The 9763-nt window shown below is 42.0% G+C and overlaps 1 protein-coding gene across 1 annotated transcript; it reads left to right on the top strand.

Annotated features, from left to right (window-relative positions):
* The first annotated feature begins 6303 nt into the window (after positions 1 to 6303).
* Positions 6304 to 7455, top strand: KCNJ1 (potassium inwardly rectifying channel subfamily J member 1). The gene has a single exon (XM_039240237.1). The coding sequence runs from the start codon at positions 6337 to 6339 to the stop codon at positions 7453 to 7455; it is 1119 nt and encodes a 372-aa protein (XP_039096168.1). The 5' UTR covers positions 6304 to 6336.
* The last annotated feature ends 2308 nt before the right edge of the window (positions 7456 to 9763 follow it).

The following is a 9763-nucleotide window of genomic DNA, read 5'->3' as shown; positions in this document are numbered from 1 at the left end:
AACACACTGCAATCTTTGAAAGTATATTTTAACAGTCATTTCAGAAGTGAGGAAACTGAGGCTCAGAAAGACTAAGTGGCTTTCTCAGGTCACCTGGTCAATAAGTGACAGAGCTGGGCTTCAATCCTTGTCTGTGTTTACCCAAGCCAGAGCTCCTTCCACCTGCCATGCAGCCTTTGGTTATTACCTGTGCCAGGAACATCCTGGACCGGGTCCTCCCATCCTCTCTTGATCCCAATGCCTGGCACACCTCTGCAGTTATTCAGATAATGCTACTGGACCAGCTGGCTCCCGAAATGTCTACAGAACACGGTGTCCTTTATGAGAGCACCAATAAGACCTTGTGATTTCCTGGCTCTTGTTCCCACAATCTTCTCATTGGAGGAGCCAGGCACCCAGGAAGGCCTGTGCTGCATTCCCACCCTGGACACAAGCAGACTTATGGCTTCACAGTTGACAGGGTCTGGGAGGACCCTTACCCCAAAGGAAAGGTGACGTGTTCCTGAAGAGCATTCCTTTAAAAAAAAAAAAATTATTGATTTATTTGGAGTGTGCGAAAGAGAGCACAAGCAGGGGAGGGGCCGAGAGAGAGGGAGAGAGAGGGAGAGAATCCCAAGCAGGCTCTATGCTATCAGCCCAGAGCTCAACAGGGGGCTGAATCTCAGGAACCATGAGATCATGTCCCAAGCTTAAATCAAAAGTGGGACACTTAACCAACTGAGCCACCCAGGTGCCCACTGAGGTGCATCCCTAAGTCTAGCCTGGAATCTTGAGGCTCAGGTGTCCTTTTACATGCCATGAGGCTAGGAAAATTGCTTTGTACCAGCCTTGCCAAGGTCTATTTGAGAAGAACCCATGTTGACCCCAAGTGAGCCGCCTGATGGTGCTAAAAACATCAATGGTAACTCCTCCTGGAATTATGGAACAAAAGGAACCCCCTCCCCCGCCCCCCCCGGGCTGGCTCCAATAGGTTCTGCACAGGAAAGAGGGAGTCCAGGAGCTCTATGACTCAGTGCTTGTCAGGGCCCTGCATGTTTGCAGACCCAGCTGGGTGGCTATCCTACAATAGCTTGAGATCATTTTCATAGAAAACAGGAAGTCCTCTGCAGTAGCTGTTAGGTGCAACATACCTTAGCAAAGGTATGTTGAAGAGTGTTTAGGTTTGACGTCCAGTCTGTTGGGTCTCCTCTTTGGTGGCTGCTTTAAACCCCTGCCCTCAGCCCTTTCAGAGCAGCAAACATGCCACATTATGATTATTCAATCAATCTGTGAGCAGCTTGAGAGCAGTGACTGTTTTCATTTACTCTTTTGTTTCCTAGCATAGCACCTGATACATAGTACACATTCAATAAATGGAGCGTTTGGTTGCTTATGTTAATGAAGAAGGCTGAGATCTTGTCTCACAATCCCATTCCATGCCTTGCTGCGATAGGTCCTCAGCAATGTCTGTTGATTCAGTTGACTGTTGGCTTAAACAAAGCAGTAAATTTTCACGGACACTTGAGTTTCGCCTCCACCGCCGTTGCAAAGGAACTACAGAAAATCGTTTGACTTCCGCTCTTAGGAGCCATAACTCATAGGTTCTACCTCTAACATAAAACCTCACCTCTCAGAAATGTTTCTCAATGGGATTAAGGCGGTGAGCAGTTTGATGAAAAGGCAGACTAAAGTAAATGTTTTATCATCTCTCTTTAGAAATGATGACCTTTGTGATTCAAATAAGAGGCAGTGAAAGCAAAGTTGTGCTCTTCCCCCTCTGATATTGTGGCTGCCGAATGCATGCTGGGGGAGGGAAGGAGACAGTGTGATGAGTCCCCTAGGAAGCCCCAGATCCTTACTGATTTGTTCTCAGGTGGACACCTGCAAAAGAACAACTTCTGCACTGATTCTTTGAACATCATTAATGAGCACACACCGTGGGTACCTTGCTTAAAATGATGGGAGTTTTGGTTGATGTGGGTGCTGCATGCAAATGGATTGTGCATTTGTATGGACAAAAGGAGATCCAGGAGGAAAAGATGTTTATTTCCAGGAATTTGAAGGGCTCTTATACAGAAGAGACTTCAGACTTATTTAGTATTATAGTGAGCTGTCGCTGAAGCAGAACTAGACCAGTGGTCTTCATACCAATTAGCCATCCAGGTCTACAATGAAACCGTCTCTCAAGGCATTCCACCAGTGCGTGTGTGGGCCCTTGCTTGCCTTTCCCGGAACCTCTGTAAGTCCCTCCATGCTCTCTTTCTTCTGTTGCTTCTTCCAAGGTCACACACAATTACAGTGCAGTTGGTTGGTACTCAAATCACAGGTATGTCTCTTCTGAAACATCCCAGAGGGGCACCCATATAGCAAACTCATTGATTTTATGCATGGGTTGATAAATTTATTTACCACTGCTCAACAAATATTTATAGTTCCTACCTACCTCATGTGAGTCTAACACCATCCTCAGGCCTTGCGCAGAAGAGCACATCTCTGCCCTTCAGATAACATGCTCCCCAGAAAATTCCTGGCATCTCCCACCCCCACGCTTGACGGGAAGCTGCTTCACAGTGACAAAGACTGCCCATTTGGCAAATGATTGCTTCTCTAATGTCTAGCACAGTGCCTGGCATACATACTAGTAGTGACACAACATTGTTGAATGATGATAGATAGGTAAACAAATTAATGTATGCAAAAAGACAACAAGTTTTCTGTCAGTTGAATTTTGCAGAGGTTGAATACCCATCTAATAGAGATCTTTAAGTAAAGGTGTTCCTTTGGGCATATACACACCATACCACACCACATTGTAATTGCTGATTTACTGAGCTCACTTCCCCATTTGACTGTGAGCCCCTTGAGAATGGGAACAGAGTTCTATTTGTTTTTGAAATTCTGCACAAAAAGCATACAGTCAATGTTTAGAAAGTGTACAAAAAGTCTATTTTCTGAGAATGGACTCTTTATAGAACAAGCATACTGGAGCACTGAAGGAAAAAAATGGCAATAATATAATTCACTTGCTTTGCCAGGCTGCTAAGAATACCTTGGTAAATATTAGCTAATGCACAGCCCTTTGCTTGCTATTAAGATTTACTGATTTCAATAGAAAGTAACCTAAAAACTGTACATGTTATACAACCCAGACACCAGGGCCAATCTCTAGCCACCCAATAGTAAAAAAAAAAAAAAAATACATATTGGTTCTGTTTGCGGTTAGATTAAATGCCATTGTCTAAGCAAAGTAAGCTATGTGCTGAGTAAGATGGGTCTGCCATGTGAATGATGAGTTTGGTCAAGGGATGGGTTTATCCTGTATTCTTACATTCTTCAGGTACAATTTTTCTCACTCTGAATAAATAAATCAACAGTGTTGGCTAACCCAGTACATGTAAAAAGTACCTTCAGTAAATGCCAGATTTTATGAAATAAGTCCAACAATAAAGGCTGGTTTTAAGTCTCAGTTTCTTACATAACAGGGACTATTGTATAGAGAGATTAATATGGTGTCTTGTTTCTTCCTGGTGTATCTTACTTTCATCTTACAAATATGTACTGATCTAAGTCTATATATTGATGCGTATCTTTGTGAACACTTGGAAATCTCAGTATCTCAGTGTGTTTCAGAGAATAGGCTGAGAGATTGATGATAACTAATTCTTTCTGGTGAAAAGCTAATAGGCATGACCTATGAGAAACAGCAAGAGAGCTATATGGAGCGTGGCAAAGGAGAAGAGGAAAATGCTGGAACTCAATCCATGCCTGCTGCCCAGAGACCTTAGCTGGGGGTTTGTCATGTCTTAGCATGACGGTATTCAAGCCATGTGAGGTTTGAAAAAAAAAATACATACCCAGCTTGGAGCTTAGTCTGAGAACAACCAATTGCCTTGGTTGAAACCACACAACTCCACTATCAAATTAAGTGTTTTTCAAGCTAATACAAATTAGCATCAGTCCACTGACCAAAGCCTGAAATAAATTAGGCTGAGTCCAAAAGAAATCAGCCTAGATACAGAAAGCAACTCCCAAGTCCACTTCCTTCCTTTTCCCAGGCATGGATGCTCCAGTTTGGAATATGCTTAGGATGTTGGTAAGTGCAGATGGTCTGGGGAAAGCATTATAAGCTGACTATTTTTGTTTTAGCTCTTTGCAAAGCCAGAAAGATATTTTATTAGTAATGCAGGCATGGAAACCCAAGCTGATCCAAGAGATAAATCAGAGGATGCTTATTTACTTTATGGAAATATTCTTTATCTTCAAAAATGAAATGAACTTGAGACTGGAAGAGAAGAGTCATAAGAAAGAAAAACTCAGAGGTTGTGTTTTCGGAGCAATCTCTGGAAATGCAATGTGTGAGGAAGAGAATGTGCATTCACTTGATAAATGTTGGCCTGAGAATTTATTGTTTTAGGTGACATCCGCTCTATGAAGAGCTTTTAAAACAGTGTGAGGTTCCATGGACCCAGGAAAGGGAGAAAGTCCCCAGTGAATGTAAACGAGGTTAAAGTATGTGTGTGCAGAGAAAGGAGAGAAACTGGGGAGGGGTCAGACTCTTCTTCTTCAGTGTGCCTCACCTGGAACCAACCTTAAGAGCCTTTGGGGACTTGAGGTCGGTGAGGGTTGGGTGAGATGTGGGCAGGGCCCGCTGAGTGTGTGTACTGCTATCTGCTCTCCTGGTAGCATTTTCTTTTTTTATATCTTTAGAGCTTGTCCTCAAAATTTCAAATCACCACAGCTGTGGTTTTTCTCCTCACTACTTCTACCTGGTTTTGGCTTCTTGTATTTTCACCTGGTTTAAGGCTGTGAGCAAAACACAGTGGGGTAGGACTTTTGTTTAAAATTTATCACTAAGTTGGTTTCGCTTCCTGGTTTGTGTGAATAAACACATTTTTGAAGGGGGATTTTGAAATCTATTTTAGAAACATATTTGCATTTAATTAAAAATACCACGAAGACATTGCTAACCATGGTGGGCACACCTTGGGGTGGGGGAGGGCACATCTAGGGGAGGAGGTAGTCTAGTGTTGATGACCATGGGTTTCATCATTGTTGGCTGTTTAGGGGAAAATCCCTTCACTTTTTTTTTTTTTTTGATGTAAACTGGAAGTCGCAATAATATCATCAAGAAACCACTGATCAGATAGTATTTTGAAAGGCTTAACTCATTCACTGAATTATTCCATTTATGTTTATTAAATAACTAGTAAGTGCCCATAGACTGTACTAGCAGCTGGGATAGAGGAGTGAATAAAGCATGCTTCTAGTTTTATGGAGTAGGATTTAAATCAGAGTTCTCCAGTCCTTCAGCTTAGGAGCAGGGAAGGAAGTATGAGATATTGATGGTGAACGTCATACCATTCCTTTTAGGAATCTTGGCATACCATGAGAGATGGGAAACAGGCGTATAGCTCTACTGAGAAAACTTCTTAAATCATGTGATAGGACTTGACCAAAACATTTTGAGGAGCTCTGTTCTAAATAGTCTCAAGCATTAAAGAAAAAAAGAAAAAAGGAAGTTGACCAATATTTGTCTTAAAATGTTTCAGGCATATCTGACTTTAGAATATAAAAGGTAATAACTGAGAGGCAGTCTGGTAGAGGCTCCTCTGGACTGGAAGCAAGGAATCTTACGGGTTTTTTTTTTTTTTTTTTTTTTTATGTTTTCACTTGTCAACCTGCCATTGGTTAGTACATGGCTTTGTATATGTCCTTAAAATTTTCTGGATCTCAGTTCCTTCACTGGACAAATGAGAAAATGGAATTGGGTCAGGATTTCTTTTGACAGTGAGTAACAATAGCAGTATACAAGATGCTTTAGATAGTATACTGATGAGGCCTTTTTATTGTTATTTATTATTATGTATTACAAAAAATGTAAATAGTGTTTCCAGCTCCTGCTTTCACAGGGATTTTTGTTTAGCATAAGGCTAAATGTATTAAAGGAAAAGGAGTGTTGATTTAAAGAATGACATCAAATAAATCATAGTACAGGTCATAATTGGTTATCACAAACATTTTTAAGTTTGTGTGCCCCTGACTAAGGTCAGGAAACATTTGAATATATACACCTTTAAGTTCCCTTCACTTCAGTCTCTGTGTAATTACTTTTCTTTGTCATATTTAAGCACTATGGTCTTCAAGTGGAAGGTTTCTATTGAAAATAGTGTTGTGGTATCCAGAATAAAGTGTTAGCTTTCCTAACTTGATCAGTAATTGAGATTGCTTTAATGGTCTTTCATATATAGTTAGCTCTCTGTGTGAGTCTCCTAGTCCACTGTTGTTATAAACATAATTTTGTTTTGTTTGCTTTGTTTTGTTTTTGATGTGCTTCAGACCAGAGTATTGACAGAAAGAATGTTCAAACATCTTCGGAAATGGTTCGTCACTCACTTTTTTGGGCCTTCTCGGCAAAGAGCAAGGCTGGTCTCCAAAGATGGAAGGTGCAACATAGAGTTTGGCAACGTGGAGGCACACTCGAGGTTTATATTCTTTGTGGACATCTGGACGACTGTGCTTGACCTCAAATGGAGATATAAAATGACCATCTTCATTACAGCCTTCCTGGGGAGTTGGTTCCTCTTTGGTCTTCTGTGGTATGCAGTAGCCTACATTCACAAAGATCTCCCTGAGTTCCATCCTTCTGTCAACCACACCCCCTGTGTGGAGAACATTAATGGGTTGACCTCAGCCTTTCTGTTTTCTCTGGAGACACAAGTGACCATTGGATATGGATTCAGGTGTGTGACAGAACAATGTGGCACTGCCATTTTTCTCCTTATCTTCCAGTCTATACTCGGAGTCATCATCAATTCTTTCATGTGTGGTGCCATCTTAGCCAAGATCTCCAGACCCAAAAAACGTGCCAAGACCATTACATTCAGCAAGAACGCTGTGATCAGTAAGCGGGGTGGGAAGCTTTGTCTCCTTATCCGAGTGGCTAATCTTAGGAAGAGCCTCCTTATTGGGAGTCACATATATGGAAAGCTTCTGAGGACCACCATCACTCCTGAAGGAGAGACCATTATTTTGGACCAGATCAATATCAACTTTGTAGTTGATGCAGGGAATGAAAATTTATTCTTCATCTCCCCACTGACAATTTACCATGTCATTGATCAAAACAGCCCCTTCTTCCACATGGCAGCAGAAACCCTTCCTCAGCAAGACTTTGAATTAGTGGTGTTTTTAGATGGCACAGTGGAATCAACTAGTGCTACCTGCCAAGTCCGGACATCCTATGTCCCAGAAGAGGTGCTCTGGGGCTACCGCTTTGCTCCCATGGTATCCAAGACAAAGGAAGGGAAATACCGAGTGGATTTCCATAACTTTGGCAAGACAGTGGAAGTGGAGACCCCTCACTGTGCCATGTGCCTTTATAATGAGAAAGATACTAGAGCCAGGATGAAAAGAGGCTATGACAATCCCAACTTCGTCTTATCAGAAGTCAATGAAACAGATGACACCAAAATGTGACAGTGGCTTTTCAACAGGAGTAAAGCAAAGTCTTGAAGATACCGAATGAGTAGAAGTATTATGAAGCTCTCAAAAATTAGGGGTATGAAGTTAAGATAAGAGCCTTCAACGTCTACCAGCACCATGCCCCTGAACCCCATAGCCATGATCTTATAAGACACATAACTCTACAAGGCAACTGCATTAGACCATGCAATATTTTTCTAGAAAACTGCAATATGGAAGCCATAGGAATTCATCTGGAATCTTGAATATGGTTATTTGAAATCATGCAGTGTTGACAGAAATGGACAAAATCATCAAGTTCCACGGAGAGGCCAAACAAGATCTTAATGGTCTCTTTGAAGAAGTTAAGAACTTTAGATAGGATCAGGGAAAAACTATATTCTCATTCAGATTCTACTGATAAGAAATAAGCCACTTTTAACATTTTTGTCAAAGAAAAAAATGGTCTCTTGCGATGGAGGGGACGAACTAATCAAAGAAGGCAAGGAAAGACTGATACTCAAGGAACATCTGAGGCTCTGAGCTTCTCCAGCCCTGGTTGTTGGAGCTTTCATCTTAGTCTGGGTCATGCTGTGCTTTCTGAAGAGCAGAGGAAGGCTGTCTATGAACTCTGTATCTCTATGTATCTAATGTGGAGAGGAGCACTGAGCTCAATCTGCTTCCATCACATCCAGACACTGCAGCCCAAGTTTGGGCCCAAATGATCTCACGTGGTACATTTAGACAGAGGATAAATCACCACTCTAGAATCTCAATGAACACCTTATTGCAAGAAAGAATGCTTGATTTGAAAATGGTGATGATATTTCTTCCAATTTGTGTTAGGTGGGATAAAGGGCTACAAATCAATTAAAAGAGTATTTCCTGATCTTCCAAGAAGTGAGTGAAGAGTTAGAAGGAGGAGTGTCAGTGTAGAAAGAACAGTACTGTCAGTGCTTCTGGGGAAAAAAAGGATCTTGTGTTTTTATGCCTCAAGTTTGCACTGAAATGCTGTTTCTAAAGGAGAAGTGTGGGATGGGCTGTGACCCCACAGTGAGGAAAACATGAGATCTGCCTTTCTCTGAGGGCCAACACCATATATTCCTCAAAGGGAAAGATATAAGGATGGGTGTTTAGAGAAAGGTTTTACTGTGAATGTCTCTTTCAGTTCTCCATCTGCATTATATTCTGGAAGGAGTGGTACTCAAAGCTGCTAAGGAATCAAAATGTTCCCAGTGCGTTGATTAATCTATTAAATCTCTGAAACTGTGCATGTGCTTTCCGAAAGTGTCAGTTATGGTGCATTAATTGTAACAGACCAACAGGTGACAGCCCTCTTGCTGAGGGTAGACTTTCTCCTGGGAGATGTGGGAGGGGTGCGGGAAGATGGCAGATAGGACCATATGTTGTCTCGACGCCAGCTTACTCCAGGAGGAAATGACCTTGGCTACAGACATGCCTCTTCCTGTACTGTCCCATCAAATCACTCTAGCGTGTCTTGGCACATGAAGTGTCAGCTGTGGCAGTTTTCACCAAGGATGGTTCTGTTTTCCCAGGCCTGGGGATGAGTTTGTTCAGATTCACACACACGCTTTGGCCCTCCTGACCAAGACCAGTAAGAAGTCTAGGGTGTTAAAAGTTGTGTACTTTGTCAATGGCTGTAACCCCAGACATAACCAGCCTACATGGGAGATTACTCTGTGCTTGTAAATATGCTGGCACCGCAATTTGATCTATTGACAAAGGTAAAGGTAATGAGATATGACAGGCTTGAGGGGGCTAGAATTCTCTGCTGGCCCACCATCATGAGGTTTTATGACTCTGTAGTTCCTTCATAAACTGGGGGGTCAGAACACATTCCTTCCGATCTGTTCTTCTCCATTAGCAGCATGCTTGGGGATTGCCGGAAGTGAAACGATCTCATGCAATCTATTCCTTTTGATTGCTAAAGAGCTGAACACCTGGAATCTTTGTGATTGGTTTCCCTTTATGGGTTATTCGGAGGAATCTGTGCTTTCAAATATTCCTTTATTAGGATTAAGGCATTCTGCTATCTGGAGTCTCTTTCCATCTTTTAAAAGAAATGTTTGTTTATTTATTTATTATTTTTTTTAAACATTTTTTTTTTATTTATTATTTCTAGGAGAGAGAGAGAGAGACAGCGTGAGCAGGGGAGGGTCAGAGAGAGGGAGTCACAGACTGAAACAGGCTCCAGGCTCTGGGCTGGCAGTCAGCACAGAGCCCGACGCGGGGCTCAAACCCATGAACGTGAGATCATGACCTAAGCGAAAGTCGGACGCTTAACCGACTAAGCCACCCAGGC

This window comes from Hyaena hyaena, unplaced genomic scaffold (assembly GCF_003009895.1).
Source record: "Hyaena hyaena isolate Hyena2069 unplaced genomic scaffold, ASM300989v1 scaffold_171, whole genome shotgun sequence".
Lineage (NCBI taxonomy): Eukaryota > Metazoa > Chordata > Mammalia > Carnivora > Hyaenidae > Hyaena > Hyaena hyaena.
Note: the sequence above shows the minus strand (reverse complement) of the source record. Positions and strands in the feature narration are given on the sequence as shown.

Coding starts and splice junctions, on each gene's coding strand:
- KCNJ1 (XM_039240237.1), top strand. CDS start 6,337: ATGTTCAAACATCTTCGGAAATGGTTCGTCACTCACTTTTTTGGGCCT.